This window comes from Nelumbo lutea, chromosome 1, assembly GCF_056320005.1.
Source record: "Nelumbo lutea isolate HS-2025 chromosome 1, American lotus-T2T, whole genome shotgun sequence".
NCBI classification, from domain to species: domain Eukaryota; kingdom Viridiplantae; phylum Streptophyta; class Magnoliopsida; order Proteales; family Nelumbonaceae; genus Nelumbo; species Nelumbo lutea.
In genome coordinates this window covers 162,034,656-162,060,102 of record NC_142684.1, presented here as the reverse complement: position 1 = coordinate 162,060,102, position 25,447 = coordinate 162,034,656, and the positions used below count along the sequence as shown (strand labels likewise).

General features: G+C 38.0%; 1 protein-coding gene across 1 annotated transcript; it reads left to right on the top strand.

The window, feature by feature from the left end:
- CDC5 (cell division cycle 5) lies at positions 1 to 23,449 on the top strand. The gene is made up of 4 exons (XM_088960176.1): positions 1 to 593; positions 1,395 to 3,107; positions 21,241 to 21,522; positions 21,780 to 23,449. The coding sequence occupies exons 1-4, from the start codon at positions 417 to 419 to the stop codon at positions 23,040 to 23,042; spliced, it is 3,435 nt and encodes a 1,144-aa protein (XP_088816302.1). The 5' UTR covers positions 1 to 416; the 3' UTR covers positions 23,043 to 23,449.
- Positions 23,450 to 25,447: the final 1,998 nt, after the last annotated feature.

Sequence of the window (25,447 nt, the reverse complement as noted above, 5' to 3'; positions counted from 1 at the left end):
ATTTTTACCCAAACGGTCCCTTGTTTCCCTTCCTAATAATTGTTTTTGTTATGCACAGACAGACAGACAGACAGTGAGGGAGAACGAGAGAGGTAGAAGAGTTTTTGCAGAAGGGCAAGTTTAAACCCTAGTGAGATAAAAGTTGCAGAAAGGAGGTTTGACCCTCCAGGGCGAGAGAAAAGAGAAGAGCGAGCTTCTTGTTTGCTATATATTTTATTTTATTTTTATTTTGAATATTTTCTACTTGCGAAATGAAGATTTCAAAACCCTAGTTTGGGAAGGTAATAAGAGAAATTGAATGGTTTTTTTCTTTTTCAGCTTTGATTTCACTGTAGTGAGTCGAGACAGGGAATTGAGTCCTCTAAGTAACCTTAAACCCTAGAGTATTTAGTGGAGCAAAACAACCAAAAGTCAAGATGAGGATTATGATAAAGGGTGGTGTTTGGAAGAACACCGAAGATGAGATCCTTAAAGCGGCTGTTATGAAATATGGGAAGAATCAATGGGCTCGAATATCTTCCCTTCTGGTCCGCAAGTCTGCGAAGCAGTGCAAGGCTCGATGGTACGAGTGGCTCGATCCATCCATAAAAAAGGTCGGTGGTTCTTCGTTTAATCTATTTAATTGTTTCATTTAGAACAGAGAACTTACAATAGCACCGTATTTGATTAACTTCTATTTATTGTAGTGACTATCTGTCGGAATTTCAAACCTGATAGTTTAGTTGGATTTGTGATTTTAATTTTCAAAGTTTTGCTCATTATTAGCTTGCATTGCGCTTTTCTTTTCATCCGAGTAAAGGTTGCTTAGCTGCCGTTGATCGAAGGAGTTGTGTACACAGCTTTTCATTCTATTTTATTTTCCTTTTGTTGGTCGAAGATCTTTGCTTGTTTAATTGAAGTTGTGGTATTTTATGATTTGGTTAAACGATTTTTAGCATGCTTTCGCTTTCTTTCCTGATGTTGGAGAACTTTGTGATTTTGCCCTAAATGATTGTTCTGTACTCTTCTTCTCTTTGAGCTTGTTGTCTTTTCCTGCTGAGAAACATTTGTCCTCCATTCAAATTTCTTTGGTTGGAGTGGTTTTCCCACCATCCTTTTGGTGTTCCTGAAGATGGGAAGTGTCTCGTTGTTTGGTTATCTTTTTCTTCTTCACCTCGCTGCCTTTTCTCCTTCAAGATGGGTATTTGTTTAACCGGGTTTCTGAATAAGTCTATCTAACTTTTTTGTAGCGTTACCTTTCAAAAAAAAAAAAAAAACTGTTTTGTAGCGTTACTCATGTTTATTTATGCTTTCCAATTGTATATTGTTTTACTGCATTTCTACAAGCCCTTCTTTACATATTTGTTCAATCCCATTTTTGACAACTGACTTTTTAATTTTATTGAATCACCTAGACCGAGTGGACCAGAGAAGAAGATGAGAAACTGCTTCATCTTGCTAAACTCATGCCCACACAATGGAGAACAATTGCTCCCATTGTGGGCCGTACTCCATCTCAGTGCCTTGAGCGTTATGAGAAACTACTTGATGCGGCATGTGTCAAGGATGAAAACTATGAACCCAGTGATGACCCACGGAAATTGCGCCCTGGAGAAATTGACCCGAACCCAGAATCCAAGCCTGCACGTCCAGATCCTGTAGATATGGATGAGGATGAAAAGGAAATGCTGTCTGAAGCACGGGCTCGATTAGCCAACACAAGGGGAAAGAAAGCAAAGAGGAAAGCCAGAGAGAAACAACTTGAAGAAGCCAGGAGGCTTGCATCTTTACAGAAACGGAGAGAATTAAAGGCTGCTGGGATTGAGACTAGACAAAGGAAGAGGAAAAGGAAGGGGATAGATTACAACGCAGAGATCCCCTTTGAGAAGAAGCCACCGCCTGGTTTTTTTGATGTTACTGATGAGGAGAGAGCAGTAGAGCAGCCCAAGTTCCCAACTACCATTGAAGAACTTGAAGGGAAAAGGAGGGTTGATATTGAGGCTCAATTGAGAAAGCAGGATATTGCAAAGAACAAAATTGCACAACGGCAGGATGCTCCATCATCTGTATTGCAAGTCAACAGACTGAATGATCCGGAAACAGTTAGAAAGAGATCAAAGCTGATGCTTCCTGCACCACAGATTTCAGACCACGAATTGGAAGAAATTGCAAAGATGGGTTATGCCAGTGATCTTCTTGCAGGGAATGAAGAGATTGCAGAAGGAAGTGGTGCAACACGTGCACTTCTTGCAAATTATTCTCAGACTCCACGTCAGGGGATGACACCAATGCGGACTCCACAAAGAACACCTAGTGGGAAAGGAGATGCTATTATGATGGAAGCTGAAAACCTTGCAAGACTCAGAGAGTCACAGACACCATTATTAGGTGGGGAGAATCCCGAATTGCATCCATCAGATTTTTCAGGGGTTACACCAAAAAAAAGGGATATCCAGACACCAAATCCTATGGCTACTCCTTTGTCAACTCCTGGACCCATGGGTCTTACTCCAAGAATTGGCATGACACCATCAAGAGATGGATATTCTTTTGGTATGACTCCAAAAGGAACACCTATCAGAGATGAGCTTCACATAAACGAAGATATGGATGTGAGTGATGATGCAAAGCTTGAACAACGTAGACAGGCTGAGTTAAGAAGGAACTTGCGGTCTGGTTTAAGCAATCTTCCACAGCCTAAGAACGAGTATCAGATAGTTGTTCAACCTGTTCCGGAGGAAAATGAAGAGCCAGAGGATAAGATTGAAGAGGATATGTCAGATAGAATAGCTAGAGAAAAGGCTGAGGAAGAAGCAAGACAGCAAGCATTGCTTCGAAAGAGATCAAAAGTCTTGCAGAGGGAACTTCCTAGGCCTCCTGCTGCTTCATTGGACCTTATCAGGAAGTCTTTAATGAGATCTGATGAAGACAAGAGTTCATTTGTTCCTCCTACTTTAATTGAGCAGGCTGATGAAATGATAAGAAAGGAACTCCTAGTTTTGTTAGAGCACGATAATGCCAAGTATCCACTTGATGTAGAGAAAGAGAAGAAGAAAGGAGCCAAGCGTGGAAAATCTTCCATTGCAGTCCCTGAAATAGAAGATTTAGAAGAAACTGAACTGAAAGAGGTAGGTTTTCTTAATTTATTTCTGTGTATTTGGTGTATGTTTCTAGTAGCTATTTCTGCATTTGGTCACTTAGGATGGCCTTTAATCAATGTCTATCCTTTTTAATAATACTTAGTTAATATTTAGTTCAACTAAAATTTTCACTCTTCATATTGTATTTGATAGTAAAGTATGTTATCTATGCCATTTTTATTTTTCTTCATATGATTACTTGTTATCAGGGTTGGTTGGAAACTATGCTTTTTGTACTTGGATTTTCGTGTATTTTGCTGATATCTTGAAGTCCATTTACTTTCAGATATATATATATATATATATATATATATATATATATATATATTATAACATAACTAGGTTTCTTTGTTACACATTGGCTGCATTGGTTTCTGTTGGTGATTAATTTTTTGATTGATATTGGTTGCAATTGTTTGTACATAAAATGCAAGAAAACTTCCTCAAAAATGATATTCAAAGGGAAAGCAAATTATCTTCCTAAATTTTCTGGTGTTTGGATTTAACTCGGGGAAATCAAACTTTGATTGTTGAGACATGTAGATGTTGTGAGATTTCAATTAAAATGGCGAACCATCTTTTTAGAGAATGACTTGTTTGATGATCAGAAGGAATGCTATTTTTGTACAACTACACTCATTTTTGAAAAAAAAAACAGTTGTTTTCCATTACCAGTTACGTGGAACTAAACATCATAAAATAACAATTTTAATGAAAATTATTCTTTATTTTCTGTTTTATTTTGTATATACACTATTTGTTTAAAAGGAAAGTTGGAATACACTGGTCAATGTGTCATCATCAATGTTTTTAAACCACAGTTGAACCTGCCACTTGAACCAATTGACCCATTATCTTACCATATTTCTAATCCTGTTTCAAACTTTCACCTTTGAAAGTCCATTTACTTTCAGATATTTAATACATAATGTTGTTGTGTCTTCATGGGACAACAAGTGTTAGGGGGTGTTTGATAATGACTGAAATGGATGATCTGAATGACCTATTAATTTGTCATTTAGTAGATAATGTAGTTATATGGTAAAATATAATTTTTTTTTGAAAATGGTGAGGATAATTTCATTGAAGAGGTAAAATAGTTAGTGTATAGCACCATGTACACAAGATTCCGTACTCTGAACCTTCACAAACCTTTCAATCTTTACAAAAAGAGGGGTGGTGGCTAAGATGATTGAAAAAAAATGCGAGATTTTCCGTGGGAAGGATGGAAGAATGAATTTAAACTGCATTTGGTCAAGTGGAACAAAGTATGTAGTCCAAAGAAAGCAGGGGGTTTGGGGGTGAGGAAGTTAAGGAAGTTCAATATAGCTCGTCTTGCCAAGTGGCTTTGGAGGTGGAATGAACAACCTAATGCCTTATGGAGAAGGATTGTTCTAGCTAAATATGGTGTAGGTGATTCAAACTGGGAGCCAGTGGAGTCAAGAATGTCTTATGGGTGTGCTGTGTGGAAAGGAATTCAAAAAGCTCTTGTGGAGTTCAGAAAAGGAATCAGGTACAAAGTGGGAGATGGCTCAAGAATCAAATTCCGGACTGATACTTGGGGCCTATTCGTTTCTTCTTAACTCTTATCTCTTAAGAGGAATCTTTTAAGTTTAAGAGAAAAATGGTTGTTCATTTTCTCTTATCTCTTATCTCTTAAAATGCAATCATACAACTTTTTGTTTTTCAATGATGCCCCCAAAAAGGTAAACAAAAACTCTCATATATGGGGTCAAAATGGATATTTGATAATTTTCAGAATTCAGAAGTCAGAATTCAGAGCAACATTCTCTGCATTCAGAGTTTAGAGGAAAGAAAAGTTCACCAATACCAATATACCTCTTAATGTAATTATTGCACTTTCAGATGTCAGACTCCAGAGCAAACGAACAGGCCCTTGGTGTGGAGATCATCCTCTTAATCAGAGCTACCCTAACCTCTATGAGATTGCTCAAAGTAAAGACTGCTTGGTTGCTTAGGATTTCTCTTGGGTAGGAGATACAGCAGTTTGGTGTCCGGTGTATAGAAGGAATCTAAATGACTGGGAGATTGAGCAGTGGATGGAGATGATGCAGCAGCTATCTGCCATGACTCCTGGATTCATGAGTAGGGATAAGAGAATATGGAAGTGGGATAAAAGGAATTTTGAATTTTCTCAGTGAGATCCTTCTATAATAAGCTCACGGAAGCAGAAATGGTGGATTTCCCCAAAGCTGTAGTGTGGAATACTACAACCCCTCCAAAAGCTGCTTTTCTCTTATGGGTGGCAGTGTTGGGCAAGTGTTAGACAGCGGAGGTTTTGGCTGGGAGAGGGCTGAGTGTGCTGCCTAGCATGTGCATAATGTGTGGGGAAAGTTTTTGGGTCTGTTTGATGTTCAGTAACTTCAGTTCTGTTTCCCAGAAAATCAATTAACAGTGCTGCAGAGTTGGCAGTTGAAGGTCTGTCCCAAGAAGGCAAGGTTATTTGGGGAGTAGGGCCAGCTTTAGTGGTTTGGACAATATGGATGGAAAGAAACCAGCTTTAGTGGTTTGGACAATATGGATGGAAAGAAACAAAAGGCTGTTTGAAAATAAGTTTGTTACAGAGGAAAATTTATGCAAAGGGCTTTGGGGTAGGATAATGCAGGAGCTGAAAATCAAATATGGATTTTTCTTAAAATTTTTGTATTTTTTGTATGGGCATTTTCGTCATTTTAACTGGTCCTGTGTGGGGCCTGGGATTTAACATCTTGTTCCTCTAGCTTAGTAGTGCTTGTCTTTCAATTTTCAGTTTATTTGCATTAGTAGATAGAAAGTTATTGTGTTTCTTGATGCACAAGACAGAGTGACACTTTTTGTAATTATGGTGAACAGTATTCCGAGCCACACAAGTCACTCTATAAATAGATGTATTCTCTTTTGAAGCTAATGAATGAATGAATGAAGATTTCTTAAGAGCTCTCTTTCTGTATGGAGTGATTCCTACAAACCCTAGAGTGATTCTAGGACCCCTTGGAGTGATTCCTCTCTCTTCCTCTCTCTTTTCTCTATCTCTACCCTTTCTACTCTCTCTTCCTCTCTCTTCCTCTCTCTTTCTGTCTTGTGTTAGTTTGTTCCAGCCCTACTGCATCATAGGATGTACTCGTGGGTAGGAACACAAATGATTCAGGAATAGACAATATAGCTCTTTTTGTAACTATGTACATAGGGTATACAATTTAGAAGATGTACAGTTCTTGATTGGGCACTGCACAGCTCCTTGTTGTGCAGATATGGTTTTGCTTTTTGTCTAACATATTAGTTTACCTTTCTCTCAAAAAAAGTCTTTACAAAAGGAGATTACAACTATCAAAAAACATTTCAAAATTTATTCCTTTAAATGCTGGAGGATACTTAGCCACGAGTAAAGGAATCCACAGATTATATAAACTATTTCCTCATCTGATGCCTGAATTTGGTTGAAAACTCTTATCATTTCTTTCCTTTCATACATGCCAAATAATTGCATCCAGGATAGAATTCCAAATAATTTTCTCCTTGTTTAGGCCAACCTCCTTGGTGCAACGGTTGGATTGCTCTATTGTGACCTTGGTGACCAGGGTTCAAATCTTGGAAAATTCTCTCCATGTGCGCAGGGGTAAGGCTGTGTACATCTGTCCCTCCCCAGACCTTGCATTGGAGGGAGCCTTTTGCACCGGACTGCACTTTTTTTGTTTAGGCCAACCTGGTCTCAGCACCATAAATGTCTACAACTGAAGCTGGCATACAGCCAAATACCCCAAAACATCTGTGAGAAATCTTGCCCATAGGGCAGAAGCTAGCTGACAGTCAAGAGTCTACTTTCTGACAGATACCACACATTATCATCCCTCTCACCATATTATATTTTGTCAAACATTTATCTACGCAGCAGGCCAAACCACACAAGCCATCTCAGAAGGAATATAAGGAAACCAAATTTCACCGAGTATCGACCCGACCTGTCAAATTTTCATATCTTTCTGTCTTCTGGGTTTACATTAACTTCATATCTTTGAATCATGGAGAGTAACTCCATTAATGAAAGTACAGCCTCTAGTTGTACATGGTTTTTTTTTTCTTTTTGCATTAATGAAAGCAACTCTGTTAAATGGTCAACCTCCCAATCATTTGCATTTCTTCTAAATGAAGGGTTCCAAGCCACTTGGTATTTATTATTTGGAAGCAATCAGCCACCAAAACATTTCTGTGATTCTGTCCCTGGGAATCAGATAAAGGGATGGGAATAAGTCCATATGAGGTTGATCCGAGCACCATATATTTGTTCCGAAACCTGATTCAATTACCATTCTCCATCTTGTATTTTATACCTGAACTGAAACCGTTTTAGCTTTTTTCCACCCTTTTCCGTAGGGAGCAGAGCACCTATAAGGTTCTTTGGAGCTTCCCAGGTCCTATGCCATGTTTCTTGTACCATAGTTAGATGCAATTGTTTTTCTCCATAAGCTCTTTGGCTGTTCATCGAAACACCAACACCATTTGCCTAACAGGGCATCGTTAACTAATTTAAACTTCCTTACACCCAATCCATCCCTAACTTTTTTTGATCAATAACATAAGATTTCATTAAATGATTAAGAAAAGGAGTACATAGAAGGGGAGCTAAAATATCTTAACTCCCCACAACTGTCATCCAAAATACAACATCAGTTACAATTGAGCCCAAAAATAGAATTCCTATTTGCCCCTTGTCAAGCTAATCCATCTGCAAAAGAATTAGCATCAGTGTTTTAAAAGTGCAAGGCACAAAAAAGGCATAGGGGTCAATTTGCGCCTAAGGCGCAAAGGCGAGGCGCACACCTTTTTAAGCAAGGTGCAAAAATAAAAAAGGCTAAAAAATAAAAATGCCAAAAATGCAAAAAAATTATTAAACATAACATTAATAAAAATATAAATTTTAATTTTAAAATAAATGTTTTAAAAAACCTATTATCTAATATTAAAATACATAAATATAACATGTAAAGCATATTCAAATGAGAATTAAAAAATCAAATCAAATATATAAAACATTTTCAAGCATATAAAACCCACAATCTCTTTTTTCTCTCAATTGCATTACTTCAAGTAGCTAATGTGATGTAAAACATATTACATTCCTAATTCTATGAGCTGCCTTTGTGCCACGCCCCTCGAGGTAAGCCCAAACAAGTTCATGTTAGGTCTTAAATTCTTAGTTCTCACACAAAAAATAATGATTTTATAGTTGTAGTTGCTTTTTAAGAAGACATTTTATTAGGATGAATGAATGAACAACATTAAGAATACATTTTATTAGGATGAATGAATGAACAACATTAAGAATACATTTTATTAGGATGAATGAAGACATTTTATTTGAGAACCCCCTATTTGGTAATGTTGTTCATTCATTTCTAATAAAATGTCTTCTTAAAAAGCAATTACATCTATAAAATCATTATTTTTTGTGTGAGAACTAAGAATTTAAGAGCTAATGTGGACTTGGTTGGGCTTGCCTTGAGGGGCGTGGCACGGGGGGTCGGGGGCGGAGCCCCCAACCCAGCCACTAGACACACAAAAGCAAAAAAAGTGTCAAAGTTTCAAAAGGCACACACCTTTTGAAAGGGCTGTGCCTAGGACCTGGGTGAGGCGCCTACCCTGAAATGCGTCTAGGCGCGCCTTTTAAATCATTGATTAGCACTTCTTTTTATCCATGTGCATTGAACTTCCATGTCCTTGACCAACCATTTATATTTCCTCTTATAATTGCTGTAGCTCTATAGTCTTGAGTTGTCTTCTATTAGCCAGTTCACTACAGTCTCAGAGTCTGCTTCAATAATCAGCTTGTTTAAGTGCAATGCTTTAGCCCTTTGAATCCCTTCCAGAGCTGCTAAAATCTCAGCCCTTAATGAGTTTCGTTTTTCAATTGGGCCAGAAAACATGGATACCACATTCCCTTTGTCATCCCTTAATACTCCCCCTATTCCAAAGGGCCCTGGGTTGCCCATGCTGCTGCCATCAAAATTTCAGTTTGGTAAAGCCAAGAGGTGGGGGGACCAATATGAGCTTGAAACCTTCTTGACTAAGAATGAATATGTAATTTCCTTCCAGTTTCCAATCAGATCATTAACTCAAAATGCTACAAACAAATCTAAGGTTTTCATCCAATGAATTACTCTTATGTGAATCACTAAAATTATTGCTTCCACAGTTCTCTCCTTTTCTGAGAAGATCCTTAAGTTTCTTTCTTCCCAAATAGCCATCACACTGCAACCCTAACACATCTCCACAAAATCCTTGCCCTTTTTGTTGGCCAGTTAGAAAGAAAGGAAGCAAACAAGCTTTGCACATTTATTGGAGAGTTCCACCTGCTTCCAAATAGAGAAGTAAACCTTTTCCATATAAAGTTTGCAAATTGACAGGAAATTATTAAGTGAAACTCAGACTCACTAGTAGCTTTGTAGAGGACACACTAATGTGGAGAGAAACATCTATTGGGTCTTTTTCTTTGAATCACATCTCCTGTATTAACTCGTTCCAGAAAAGCCTCCCAACAGAAACTACCCACCTTTGGAGGAATAGGTTGATACCAGACCTCTTCAATAGGGAAAGATGATCCAATTGGAACATCCAGTTGTGTTAGGGCTTTAAAGGAGGCGCAAGTAAAGGTACTAGAGGGAGAAAGGGTCCAAATTCTAATGTCTACCTTTGTTGGCTCTAGGAAAACCCCATCAAGGATGGATAACAAGGATAAGGTATTGTCCAATTATGTGTCCTTGATATCTCTTCTTAGCCCCAAGTTCCAATGAAACTAGAGGTCAAGTTAGAAGGTACAAGGAAGGTAGAAACCGGTTCATTCTTGAAGGTAGACATGGAAAAGAGAGCCGGGATTTGGTCTTTTAGGGGATAGTCCCCAACCCAGCTTTGTTCCCAAAATTTGATAAGGTGGCCATAATTCAAGTCATACCTGATCTAGGGAGAAAACAGAGGCAAAATAGGTTGGGTTGCTTTCCATGGAGATGCCCTTGTAGTTCTTGCCAGAATGCCAATGTCCCATCCGTTCTCTGCAAGCCCATGAATACTACCCACTATCTTAACCCACAACTTTTCTTTTTCTAGTGAGAATCTCCACAACCATTTCCCCAATAATGCCAAATTCCTCTTCCTTATGTTCCCAATACCGAGGCCACCCTCCTTACTCCTACACACCACTCCTATCCGACCCTTTGGTCATTTTTTTCTTCCCCTAGTTCCCATAAGAAATCTCTCAATAATTTTTCTAGCTTACTAGCCACCCCTGGCGGGATCTTAAAGACTGACAAAAAGTAAATAGGCAAGTTAGCTAAGGCATACCTAATTAGGGTGATTCTTCCTCCAAGGGAAAAATATTTCTTCCACGAGGCAAGTCTCTTCTTAAATCTCTCTATTAACGGATTCCATAATTTTCTCCTACCTTGTCCCACTTTACCAAGTAAATTTCTCCTCCCTCTACCCTATCCAAAGAATGTTTCTCATTTTCCTTTCCAGATTGTTAGCCACTTGAGCTGAATTGGAAAGAGGGAGAGGAAATAGTTGGAAAGAGCTGTCAACACACTATTTATAATACAGATTTTCCTCCTTTTGAAAGACACCTCAGCTTCCATGAGGCTAATTTCTTTTTTTGGTAGTAAAGAAAAAGAAAATTTATTGAGAAAAGAGGAAGAATACAAAAAGGTCATAAGATGTCGCCCAACAACAGAAAAAAACTCATCCCCAATAGCAGCCACCCTGACGAGGCAAAAAAAAGAAGAAAATTGAAAAAGAAGTGAATGTATTCTGTTTTGCATGTTTTCTTGTAGTAGGATCCCAAATTGTTGTTTTTGGGTAGCTTTGTTGACAGTTTGGAACCAGGGGTATTTTCGTCATTATATAAGTCAGATTCTGGCCAGGGGCAGTTGGGTGCATATCTGTTGGGTTTTGATCTCTTGGGTCTTTTGTAACAAAAGTTATCATTTGGGGGTTCATTTGAAGTTAGTTTTGTTCTTGAGGAGTTGCTTGTGAGAAGGAAACATTCTAGGGGTTTATGTGTAAATATTTTAATTGGCTTCTTCAGTAAGCCATTGGGTCTTATAAAAGAGAAGGTGGCCTGTTTCTCGGGGGTCTTTTTGGTTCTTTCTCTCTTGTTTGAGCTGTAGCTCAGCCCCAGCTACTAGGGTTTTCAAGTATTGGGAGCTTGGGTTTTGAGGAGTCAACCCATTTTGGGACATTCCAATCCCTCTATCACTTCGTGTTCGCACTGGAGGCCAGCTTGCTGCCATTGTTACTGTAGCGAAACTGTTTCAGAAGGAGTTTTACTTCAGGTTCAGGTCTGAAATCCCTAAAAATCCAACTTGTTTTGTTGTTTGCAGCTTGGTATTTCTTGTGCTTATTGCTGTATACTTGAAGTGTTGCTTGTAATTTGTTTTTCTATCCACATCACACCTTCCTCTAAGACCATTAGCCACAGGCTTCCAAAAGATGCAAAAGAGCAAAAACATCCCAAACCCTAGGCCCAAACCACAACAGACGTGATGACATATTCCTCCAACTCTTACAACAAATTGCCAACTTAACTGACTACAAAACCATCAACACCCATCAACTGACAAGACCTTCATAACAAATGACAACTATACTTTAACACTGCACAAACAGAAAACCCAATTACTCGGCGTCTCTTGAACCTAGACCAGGACCTATCCTAAATAAGCCCTCTTTACTTCTCTTGATAGTTTTCTTTGTGTTCTTCACCTTCTTAATGGGCCCCATCCTAAATAAGCCCCCCTCTATCTGGAAAGAACTTTTGACACCTGAACAGTTTGCTGACTCTTCTGATTCCCAAACCACATTTTATCTTCCATGATGCTAACCTCTTATCAACTCTAGATTAGAATGGAATTTCACACTTTCTTGGATATACATCTTTGCCCTAAGGGAAAGCCTAAATACTTCATTGGAAGCTTACCTACCTTGTAGCCCAAGCTTTCAGCATCTAAGTCTACACCTTGTACATCACCCACTGCCATCAACATCCTTACTCTTGTTCATGTTTATGTGCAATCCTGAGACTACCTCAAATAGAGATAAAATGCATTTTAAATGTATTACTTGCCTTGAGATGCTCCATAGAAGAAAAGAGTGTCATATGCAAGTTGAAGGATACTTTCTCAGCTTGTTCACTAACTTTAAATCCTTCCACCAAAGCACAATCACTTTATCTGTCAATCATTTTAGAGCCGGCTCTAGTAACACAAATGAATAGGTATGGAGATAGTGGCTCCCTTTGCCTCAATCCTCTAGACCTGAAAAATTACTCATAAACAGCTCCATTGAACAGGATGGAGTAAGATAGGGATGATATACACACCCTGATCCAATTTCTCGATTTGGCCCCAATGTTCATTCTTTTTAATACATAATCTAGGAAAACCTATTTGACATGATCACAAGCGTTTTCAACATCTGTTTGCAGATCAAACCCCCATACTCCTTGGATTCTTGAATCAGTTAGTTCATTAGTCACCAAATCCAAGAATTTGCCTGCCCTCCACAAAAGCTCCTTGTACATTGTATATTACCAATCCCATTACTTTTTCATCCTTGATGTCAATACCTTTGCCGTTATTTTGTATACATTACCGACAAGGCTTATGGGCTGAAAGTTCTTGATTTCAACTTTACCCCTCTTCTTTGGAATTATAGCAAGAAAAGTTGCACTAAGGCTCCTTTCCAAAGCAGCTGAAGAATAAGATTCCTCAAATGCTTGCATAAGGTTCTTTATTTTATGAAGTTCAAACATCTGTAAAAGACCATAATAGTGAAGCTTTTCGGTCCTGGGACTTTGTCACCCCACACACATACCCTCAAGGTTCAATTTATTGATACACTTCTGTGTATTGGCAGAAGTATATCGGTACTTTAACTGATACACCTTTTATTTTTTTTAGTTTTTTCTTTTTCAAATTTTAAGTTATTTAATATAACTTATAATTATATAAGTATAATTATATATGTTATTTAATATAAAAAGGAGTTTGTAAAAACACTTGTAAACAGGCGTATCGGGGCACAAAGATACTTTATGATATGCTCCGTTTCAGGCGTATCTTGCCACTACTTTGAACCTTGCATACTATCAGTGGCTTCTTTAACTTTTATCTCTTTTCCGACCGACTTGATTGATCATCAGACAAATCATTAAAGTTCAAAGAATCTAATTTGGGTTTCACCTTCTAGGTTTTCTTGTACAACCATTTGTAATAGTCCACATTTTCTTCAAGTCTTCTTTCCTTTTCTACCATTTATTCTCCAATTTGTAATTTTCTAATATCGTTTTCCCTCCTTGCATTGGCTAATTTGTGGAAAAGCAGTATTCTTGATCCCCTTTTCAGCCATTGACTCTAGAGCATTGTCTCCATTTAATTTCTTCTTGGATGGCCAACATGTTAAATTTCTTCTTTGTTTGCCTACTTTCTCTATCCTCCTCGGTTTTGTTCCCTCTTATTCTTTTTTGTGCTCCTCCATTGTTGTTCTTAGGCTAAGTTTGAGAATGCACTCTTCTATTAATGTAATTTCTCCTTCAAATTCTTTAGTTATTTATAGTGTTTAGAGAACCGGATTGGATGACGAACTGTTTTCCCCTTCAGGTTGTGGGTTATCGGTTCAACTGCCTTAGTCAAATTGGTTGACTCGTGATGTCATTATATTTGTATATTATTAATATGTAATAACTATATACATTGTATATAATATAATACATAATATATGTGTAATATGTAGTAGAATATGTACATAATAATATTAATTATATACACATATTCAAAATATATAACTATATTTTGCATATAACATATATACATATCATTAAAGTTTTAAATTTTTATACTAAAAATTAAGATTTAAGGCAAAAAATACATTTTTTGGCAAAAATAGTGGGGCAAGGTGCCTTTGGTGCCTTGGAATGCATAGATCGTGAAAAGTTATCCAAACTGAGTGCAAGGTAAAGTTATGACCTTTAGAAGTTTGCATATAAGTAAAGAAAAATGAAAAAAACTGGCTGATTTCGTGAATTTGGGACCAGTTCTCCAGTTGGATTGGCTGGTTGGCCAGTTTTTAACTCCCCTGGTTTTCAGGGCTTTTTGGAATTGGCTGGTGGACCGTTCACAGTTTTTCTTCTCTTTTACTGAATACATGGCTTGCTGTATCCTTGAAGTTGAAAGGATTTCCACCACATTGCTAGAAGCTGCGTGAAGCCTTCTTCCTTAAGCCAGACCCACATGTGTTCAATTGGAAGGACTGAATTAAGTTTCTCCATAGTCCAAGAAAATTGGAATGTGTTCTATGTAGAGCCTCCTAATATAGTTTGGGCATCTCTCCGCTCAATCAACTATTGACAAGAATTTGTTTAGTTTCTCTAACACTGGTGTTTCTTGATTGTTCGTCCATGTGTACTTCACCCCAGATAAATGCAGATCAACTGGCTCCCATCTGTCCACAAAACAAGCAAAATCTCTCATTCCCCTATTTTCTCTCTTGACTTCCTTTTTCATAGGAAAATTTGACTACATTGAAGTTGCCTGCTATCCAAGTCAGATCCCGGCTGTTTTTTTTTCCATATCTAGTTCTTCCCATAGCCCTCTTCCTGAGCTTTCTTTATTTGGCCTAAATGGCAGTTCAGTGAGTCGTATCTCCTAGGTAGTGGGTACTTCCAAATATATAACCAAATTCAGTATCCTTTCACTCTATGCTGAATTACAAAATGAGGGCTAACCTATGAGTTTAAATCCATCCATTGGTAAGGAGTTCTTTTGAGGTTCCCCTCCTCTAATTAGTGATATATTTGTAAGGATTGGAGTTGCCAAAAGCATAGGGCATTCTGATTTGTCTAGGTTACCCTTTCTTTGAAAAAAAAGGATGTGATTTAGTGATTCTTTATACTACGACATCCAACCTAACTTTTCTTTGTTTGCAAACTAAATATTCAATGTCGTTCTTTTTTTTGCATAATTGTAGTCTATATTAACCTATTTATGATATTGCTAATTGCTTTAAAGAACTCAATGGTCTCACAATTAGTGTCTCCTTCCAGGGTGGGCCTGGATTGGGATCTTGGTATTAGAAGGGGTTTAATGGACTCTGCCACTCTCCTTGTAACTGTCAGAAAGAAAAAAAAATCACTAGGTCATTGGAGATCTTCTCATTTTTCACAACAAATAATATTATTAGGAATTGGAAACAGGTACTTCGTGCTTTGTACTTCCAATAGAAGTAAAGTACAAAGTACGTGGTATACTTTTGGATGGAAATTTTGCAAAAACATGTTTTTCAAAGTAAAAGTAAATGGTGGTGTTTGGATATACAACAAAATATTTTATACGTATGTATGCCATGTGACGTCTGAATGCAAGTCAATAATATGTGGATGCTACATGTCATCATATATGGGTACCACGTGGCATTTAAATGTAAGTCAATAATATGTGGATGCCACCTAACATCATATATGAATGGCACATGGCATTTGAAAGTAAGTCAATGACATTACATGCTATGTGGTAGCATAGATGGATGCCAATTGCCACATGACATATAATTGTCACAAATTAGGTTCAGATGACATGTGGTGTCCATATGTGCCATGTCACAACATATATGGATGCCGTGTGGCATTTGAAGGTTGGATCAATGATATATGGATGCCACATGGCAACATAGATGGATGTCATGTGGTACCAGAAGGTAAGTCAACGATACTATATGTCATGTGGCATGCCAATGTCATTGAATACATTAACGTGTCTATGCTTCCACGTGGCATTCATATATGCTATGTGTACAAGTATCACACATATGGTTGATGCACACATTTTAGAAAGTATAAAATATGTGAAAGGGCCAAAAAGCACAAAGTATCAAAAGTTGGTTTTGTGCTTTCGTGTTTTTTGTACTTCTACTTTGTGTTTTTCAAAAGTAAAAAACACCCCAAACAAATGCATTCCGGTACTTTTCATACTTTTGGAAACTTTTAAAAGTACCACCAAATAGGGTGGGAAAATCATTGGGAAGGTTTGGTTTCCAGAGTGTTGCCTAGAGTCACTTTAGATCACCACCCCATTAGATTAGGAACACAAATCTTTTTACATGGCCCTACTCTTAAATCTTAAAACATGTGGTTGACGCATCCAGATTTTATTCGGAAAGTGGAGGAATCAAGGGGATTAAGGTGGGAAGGAATCAAATTCCATAAGAAATTGCAAAGATTAAGCACTAAAATAAAGGAGTGGAATAGGGATCATTTTGGAAGGTTAGAAGAAAGGAAACTGATTCTAATTCCCAGATTGAAGAGTTGGACAATGTGGAAACTGAGAGAAATCTCAGTGCGGAAGAGAGGAATTTAAGATGGAAATCAAAGAAAGAATTGGAAGAAGTCCTTAAGAGAGGAAATATCTTGGAGACAAAAGTCAAGACAAAAATGGATAAAGGGGATGGGAATATACAAAATTCTTTCATGCAATTGCCAATGGAAGAAGGTACAAAAACTGTGGCTAGGTTGGAAATCAATGGAGAGATAATCTCAAATCAGGATGAAATTTCCAGAATCCTTGTGGACCACTTTAAATCCCTTTATAGGAGACCTTTGGAGGATATGTTGAGTTTAGAAGGATTGGAGTGGCCTTTACTAGATGAGGAGGTAGCAAATTGGCTGGAAAGAGATTTTGAGGAAGAAGAAATAAGAAAGGCAATGTTCACCATGAATAGGTCTAAAGCACCGGGCCCAGATGGATTCACAAAGGCTTTCTATCAGGATTGTTGGGGAGTGCTGAAAGATGATTTACTTAAAGTCTTTAAGGAATTCTCAAATACACATATTGTTAGCCTTGGAGGTAATGCAACTTTCTTGGCCTTTGATTCGAAAAAAAGGTGATGCTAGCCATCCAAAGGATTTCTGACCCATTAGTCTAGTGACTACTGTTTACAAGATAATTGTTAAAGTCCTATCATTGAGGATCAAAGTAATTCTCCCTTCCCTCATTAGTCAGTACAAGGAGCTTTTGTTCAAGGGAGACAAATAGTTGATCAAATTCTAATGGCCAATGAATGTGTAGAGGAGATGGAGAGATCTAGGAAGGAAGGTTTTGTGTGCAATTGGACTTAGAAAAGGCCTATGACATGGTGGATTGGGGTTATTTGAAAGAAGTTTTGCATCAACTGGGGTTCAGGGAAAGATGGTGCAATTGGATGCTTGGGTGTGTACGATCTTGTCATTTTTCTATCCTAGTTAATGGTGTGGTAAGACTTCTTCCCAGCTTGTAGAGGGTTAAGGCAAGGCGATCCCTTCTCACCCTTCCTTTTTACTTTAGTGGCATATGTCTTCAGTAGACTCCTCTCTAAGGCAGGCAAAGAAGATGATTTTAGGGGTTGGAGAGTGGGTAGTGACAATGTTCCAATTACTCATCTCCAATTTGCAGATGATATCATTATTTTTTGTGAAGGGGGAGACATCAGGAAAGTCGAGAGATTGAAAAATCTAATCAAGAAGTTTGAAAAAGTGTCAAATATGAAAATCAATTTGGACAAGAGTTGCATAGCAGGGATTAATATGGAGGGGATGGTCCTACATAGGATAGCAAATTGCTTAGAATGTCATATCACCCCGTGGCCTTTGACCTACCTAGGGCTTCCCCTAAGTGCAAACCCGAAGGGAAGTAGTTTTTGGAACCCAGTTATAGAAAGATGTAAAAAGGATTTGGCTAACCTACCCATCTACTTCCTTTCGGTCTTTAGGATTCCACCAAGAGAAGAAAAGAAATTAGAAAAAGTTATGAGGGATTTCCTTTGGGAGCTGGGAGAGACTAGAAAGGATCACTTAATAAAATGGGAGATTGTGTAAAAGATAGGAAAAAGGTGGTTTAGGTCTAGCGAATGTAAGGAAGAAGAATACAACTCTGTTAGGGAAATGGTTATGGAGATGGCCTCTTGAGAGAGAAAAATTGTGGGTTGAGGTTGTGGCAAGCATAAATGGTAGATTGGAGAATGGCTGGGACACTGGTGTATCACGTAGATCTACTTTGGCAGCACCTTGAAAAGCAATTCATAGCCTCCTCCCTCAGTTTCTCAGGTGCATCAGGTATGATGTTGGTTCAGGGAATTTAATTCGGTTCTGGGAAGACACTTGGCTTGGTGATCGGCCTTTAAAGGAGGTGTTTCCTTCTTTGTATAAAAATATGGTCATTTCTAATTTTTTTGGTTCTTCCTTCTTTGTCTTTGATTAGTCTTGATTGGGATCTCGGATTTCGAAGGGGTTTGAGGGATGAGGAAGCAACTTGTCTGTTAGAACTTCTCCTTCTTCTTGATATTTGCTTAGAGCTTTCTTGTCCAAATAGAAGAATTTGGTCCCCAAGCTCTAAAGGTTCCTTTTCTTGTGCCTCCTTTTTTAAAGCTCTTTGTCAGTCCCCTTCCTCTTTGCCCTTTCCTTGGAAAGAAGTGTGGTTTAAGCTGATTCCCTCTAAAATTCAGGCCTTTTGTTCGGAAGTGGCTTTGGAAAATTAACACCTGCTTGTGAATCTGATGGTGCACTCTATGCAAATCTGATGGTGCACTCTATGCACTCTATGCAAATCTGATGGTGAATCTTCTTACCATTTACTAATTTCCTATTCATTTCCTACAGATATATGGGATTGGTTTTCTTCTTTGTTTGGGTGTAGGTGGAATATGGCAACGAAGATAAAAATGCTGTTTGACCCATCTACCTTTGCTTTACCAAAGAAGAGGGGAAGAGTAATGTGGAGGTACACTAGAGCAGCAGTGGTGTGGACATTGTGGGAAGAGAGAAATGCCAGAATCTTCCAAGAGAAAAAAATGAGCAAATGACAAATTATGGAGTGCCTAATGACTAGGGTTATACACTGGCTACAAACGCTGCAACTATTCAAAATTTTCACATTTGATGATATTTGGAGGAATTGGTCTTTAGTGGCTTCTAGCTCAGTGCAGAAGGTTAAAGCAAGGTTGGCTTGGATACCTCCAATTGAAGGATTTCTGAAACTAAACTTTGATGGGAGTTGTCAAGGCAACCCAGGCCCAACTGGAATATGAGGGGTCATTAGAGACAAGGAAGGAAATTTAAGAGCACTCTTCTCAGGACCAGTGGGGAATGGAGACTTCTTAAAGGCAGAATTGTATGCAGCCCTACAAGGTGTACATATTGCAAGAGAGTTAGGATTGGAAAATTTGGTGATAGAAGGGGACTCCAAGGTGGTGGTGGGTTGGCTAAAAAACCCAGATACAGTGATTTGGGCTTGTAGAAATGAAATGAAGAAATTCAAATGGATAACTCAGCAGATGGATGTAACTATACAATGGGTGGGGAGGGAGGCAAATGCTTTTGCTGATTCTCTAGCTAAACAAGGAGTAACTAGGGGTCAGTTGTACTGGGTCCACTTGTAACTTTATGATATTTCTGTATTAATGAGTGAGGCTGCACCTCGCACCTCATATTGGGATGCTTGTGACGGACTATTTATCATTTGCTTCTAATGAAATCAATTGATTTTTTATCTATAAAAAAAAGTACCACCAAAGAGGGTCTAAAATTTGATGGATGGAGACTAAGAAATCCAGGTCTGGTGGGCATTGGAGCGGTAATAAAAAATGAAGAAGGAAACATCATTGCTATATTCTCAGGACCTATAGGAGGTGGATACTCAAGCAAGGTGGAGACATGGGCATTCTTCATGGATAAGAAGGGCAAATTTTTGAATCTCAGTACTCTGATTGTTGGAGGGGGGATTCAAGAGTTGTAACTGAATGGTTGTGGAGCTATGGAGATTTCATGGAAGTAGAGATGTGCTGTTCAAGAGAAAAAAAACATATTAGAGGATCTGAGAGCAATTGTAATCTTGATACTATGATCTGCAAATGTACTGTTAGATGAGTTGGGAAAACAAAGGATTTATGCATTAGGGCCAAGTGATGTAAAGGATTCTATTTCCTGTATCCTGGAGGGATTTGGCCAAGGCTAACTAGTAATTACCTCTCTGGGGTATAAGACTGCTATTTTTACTCCTTTTTAGCAGCATTGATAAAATTCTGATCTCTAATCCTAAAAAGAATGAAGGCTAACTAGTAATTACCTCTCTGGGGTATAAGACTGCTATTTTTACTCCATTTTAGCAGCATTGATAAAATTCTGATCTCTAATCCTAAAAAGAATGAACTGCAACTAAAATCATGAAACCAACCCATCTCTCTCTCTCTCTCTCTCTCTCTCTATATATATATATATATATGTATGTTGGGGGTGCTTCCCTAAACCTCCGAATGGACTTCTTTTGGCTTGCTTCAAGGCGCCTTAGGGAGGCAAATGGTTAAACTTTTAGGGTTAGGAACGCAAGATGTTTAACATCATGCTAGTTAAGCAATGCAACTAGGAGGCAAATAACATGTTGAAGGTTTTACATGAATTGTTGAATGTTTGAAGCACTTTGGTACAATCTACATATGTTTGCTTTTGCCTTCGATTTTCACTTGAATACATTTTATATATACTTCAGGCCAATGAGTTTTTAAAACATTTAATTCCTTTAAAAACTATGTTTGCATTTTTTTTTGTATTACAATTTTTCTTTATTTTTTTCCAAGAATTTTCACTGCCACTAGAAGGTCGTTGCACTTTTCTTGTGCTTTGTGCTTTTTAAAAAAACTGATTTTGGTAAGGAACTTCCCAACTCCCAAGGTGACTTTCATACTTGTTTGCAAATGAATAATATCAACACCACGTGGGACTCTATTGATTTTCTTATTTTTCTTTTGAATAGCAAGCTATTGGTTTTCTTATACATTATGAACAATCCCTGGAAATATAAAAGAGATTGAGGTTTTGGTATTTGTGGGCTTTATTAGTTTTATGGTTTACATGACCAACCTTAGTAAGGACTTTTAACATGAAATTCTCAAGTTCCGCAGCTGATGTTTCTCCAAATTAATGTAATCTGGGAATTCCTTCATATCATATGTGAGATGCAACGGCACCATGGAAATCAATGTTTTTTTTTTGCTTATTATGCTTGGTGATTGCTCTCAGAAACCAGCTTATCTTAAAATGCCATTCTTCTCTTTGCAGGCTGATTCTATGATACAGGAAGAGGTTCAGTTTCTTCGAGTGGCAATGGGGCATGAGGATGAATCATTTGAGGAGTTTGTTGAAGCACATAGAACATGTCTAAAGGATCTCATGTATTTCCCTACTCGCAATGCTTATGGTCTCTCTAGCGTTGCTGGGAATATGGAGAAGCTTGCAGCCATGCAGAATGAATTTGAGAATGTGAAAAAGAGGATGGATGATGAAGCTAAGAAGGCACAACGCCTTGAGCAGAAGATAAAGCTTCTCACGCATGGATATCAGGTATGTTAAGGCTTGAGATATAACAGCGTCGGAATTGATTTTGTGTTTATTACTGTTAATCTGTTATTGACCTTCTGATTTTATAGCTATTAGTTGTATTTGACTTTGACATTCCAATACTAGTATGTTCATTTTTTCTGATAGTGTTTTTCTGGTTATTTTAAAGCTCAAGTCTTAGATCATTTGCATTTCATTCCTGGATCTTACAAACATGAGATCTGGGGGTTAACTGTTGGAGTATTATTTTAAATGAGCAGATGCGTGCTGGGAAGCTTTGGTCACAAATTGAGGAAACCTACAACAAGATGGATACTGCTGGAACAGAACTTGAGTGCTTCCAAGCTTTGCAAAAACAGGAGCAGATGGCAGCATCACACAGGATCAACTGTCTTTTGCAGGAAGTGAATAAGCAGCAGGAGCTTGAACAAAATCTTCAAAGGCGCTATGGGAATTTAATAGCCGAGCAGGATAGAATTCAGAGGCTTGTGGATGAGTACAGACTGCAAGCACAGGTAGAGGAAGAACTTGCTGCAAAGAAACGAGCAGAGGAAGAAATTGCAGCGAGGAAACGTGCCGAGGAAGAAATTGCAGCAAAGCTTCGTGAAGAGGAAGAAATTGCAGCAAAGAAACGTGAGGAAGAAATTGCAGCGAAGAAACGTGAGGAGGAAGAAATGGCAGCGAAGCTTTGTGAAGAGGAAGAAGTTGCTGAAAAGAAACAAGCAGAGGAAGAAACTGGAGTAATCACTTATGAAGAAGCAGTGAAGAAATGTGCTCTCGAGTTAGAATCTGCCACCAATCAAACTGACATGCAAAGCACAGAATCTGTTGAACCTGTAGCCTCAGAACTTGGGGTTTCTGTACCAAATAATTTGCATGGTGAAGCTGCAACAGAGCAAATAGATGCTTCCCAACACGAAGAAACTCATACAAGCCCTGAGCACATGGATGTTGATGGGCAGCCAGGGTCAGCTACAACCGGGATTTCTGCTTCTGAGGGAGAACAGACAGCATCCGCAGGTCATGTGCCAAGTGATCCTCGCCAGTTCAGTGGGGATGGGAACAACCCAAGTGATGTTTTGGTCCAAGGTGATGGAGGTAAAGCTGCCACTGATAATGATGATTCCCATTCCATTTCAGTTGCAGATGGGATGGAGATGATGGTCGACTCTGGGAGCCATACTGTTGATGATGCGGGGAAGGGTCTTGATATTGTGAAGGATATTAATGATGTACCTTGTAATGGTCTGGAGAAAGTTCCCGTTGATGGGCCAACTTCCCTGGAAACTGGGAACAACCCAGATGATAATTTGAGCGAACCAGCCAACAGCTTCCAGCATGATGATGGGGATAACGAGCGGGTTTCGTGCATTGAAATTAATATGGATGGGAATGATGTGGAACCGGTTACAATTAGTGGTGCGGACAGTAAGGAGTCCGTGCCCACTCCGGATGGAGATGCTGAACCAGTGGCTAATATTAACGAGTCTGAAGGTGCAATTGCAAAGCCAGATGGGGAGTGATGAAGGAATGGCGAAACCTGGCTAACATTCTAATGACGTTCCTGCCTTTCCTGGGAATGGTGAAATCATCAAGCTGGATTGATTTGCATTATCTTTCGGAGGTCATAATGGTTTGTTGTCTGTCTGGTGGTTCCAGTAATTTTTCCATTTGGGTTTTGCAAAGGATATGTTACTTTTTTATGTGGGGAACTGGTATCTACTAATCTACATAGCATGGTCTCTTGCTTTTAAAAGGCAACATCAGAGGAACAGAGGAATCTTAATATTTTTGTTTACCATGTATTTGTAACGTCATGACTCAAATGAGTTTGTGATAACTGCGACTCATCAGGAAAAGAATGTTTGGTGGGGAATTGGTTAATTTTCCATTTTATATGAACGAGATTTCATGTCAGTGGTCACCCAAACGGATGTTTTAAGTTGGGAATGTTTCACCTTGAATCCTGGTATCACGTTTAGAGGGTAAAAACTAAAAAAGATGTTTATAATTTATTTAGGCATCACAGAGACATGGGATGGTTGAAGTGGGAATTTTCCATCCCCATGAAAGATGTTTACAAACCTGCCTGTGTTTGTGCAAATAGAAGAGTTGTTGCGTAAATAAAGTTAATCTTTCTTTGCATTCAAAAATCAAAACAAAACGTGTCCTTTTTTTTTTTAATTTAAGGAGAACATTTCATTTTAGGTTATGCTTTCATTTTAGGTTAGAAACATGGTTGAGCTGAGAATTGAGTTGCAGTTGCGTGACGCAAATAGATTTGATTTGAATCTAATTTATTTAAGTCGGATTTGATTTGAATATTTATTTATTTTTGGTAAAAGAATAATTGGCCATAATCGGATCTTATTGGATTTTGAAAATGTGATTGGTTTATTAATTTAATCAAATTTCGATATTGCATCTCCAGAATTCGATTAAGTATACGTATCGACTATTCACTATTGGACCCTAATAGAGGGGTAAGCGGATTAGCTGGAGACAAATACAAATACACCCGGCTGAACTACCTATCTTGGTTGAACACGTCAGTGTTCAGTATAGTTGGGTCTCAGATGGACCCACAGTAAGCACTGGCATTTTCAACTGCGATAGGTAGTTCAGCCGGGTGTGTATGATTTGCTGTTAGGATCTGAATTGAAATATCCTTGAATCAAAACCAAAGTTGCCTATTCTCAATGCCTGCTTGGTTCAGACGAGAATCGAAATCCAATTTCAATTGTTGATAGAATGGTTCAATTGGATTCAACTGAATTTTTTATTTTTATTTTAATTTGTTAATACTTTATTATTTATTATTACTTTAGTAATATTATATTAAGATTTTATTAATACATTATTATTATTGTTGTTAGTAACTTAGTATTATTTTATTTGTACTTAATAATTATATTTTTATTACTTTAATATTACTATATTATTATTATCTTATTATTTATATTTTATAAATATTAGGATTTGGGAGTTTTATTGTTGAAAAATCTTTACTTATAAACTCTAGAATGGGAATCCCATTGGGGGGTAGGTGGGGTTCCGGCTTGGAAATCCCATTCTGCTAAGATTGGGAATTGGAGAATCTCATGAAACGGCTGAGAATAAAAGACATGTGTTCAACTCCTATTGACCACAGGCTTTTCAAGTTTAACTGTATTTAACAAGGAGAGATGTTTGACAAGATTTGAAAATTAATAATTAATGGTATTAACGGTGATAATTAATGGGTTCAATTTGAAATTTGAAATCTAAATATCATAATTAATGGGAATTATGATGATAATAAATAGGGTAGAAAGTTGGTAAAATACAATTAATGACAGGATTTGAAATTCAAAAAAGAAAAGTGGTTTGTATCAACTCGTATCGTATCGACTGATCCAAACCAATACAAAGGCCGATACAATCGATATTTCGTGGCACGAGGGGAACATTTGGCACCAAGATTCCTCCCGTATCGCGTATTGGGTGCTCAAGATACTGATACGGTCGTTCCGGTATTTAAAACCATAATATTGAATGGGGATTTGCTTTGGAGTTTGAACCCGAATATTCGCCAACGAACCAAATTCGGATCCCTTGATGTATGCGTTTCGATCGGATCGATATGTTTTCAGCCCTAAAATGGCAAATCAATCAAGCACTAGTAAGGCTGCAACTTGGACCGGGTTGACCCGAATTCAACCTAAAAAAGCCGGGTTGGGTTGGATTGATGATCGGGTTAGTGTTAGGGTTGAAATTCTTGAACCTGATCTTAGTTCGGATTAGATTAGGGTTGACCAAGGGTCAACCCAACCCAACCCGAACCCAACCCCTTATAGTACTAGACTACTATTCTACTAGTCTACAACTCTACTATATGTCATATATATAATTATATATAACATACATTGATGTATTTAGATGTATCATA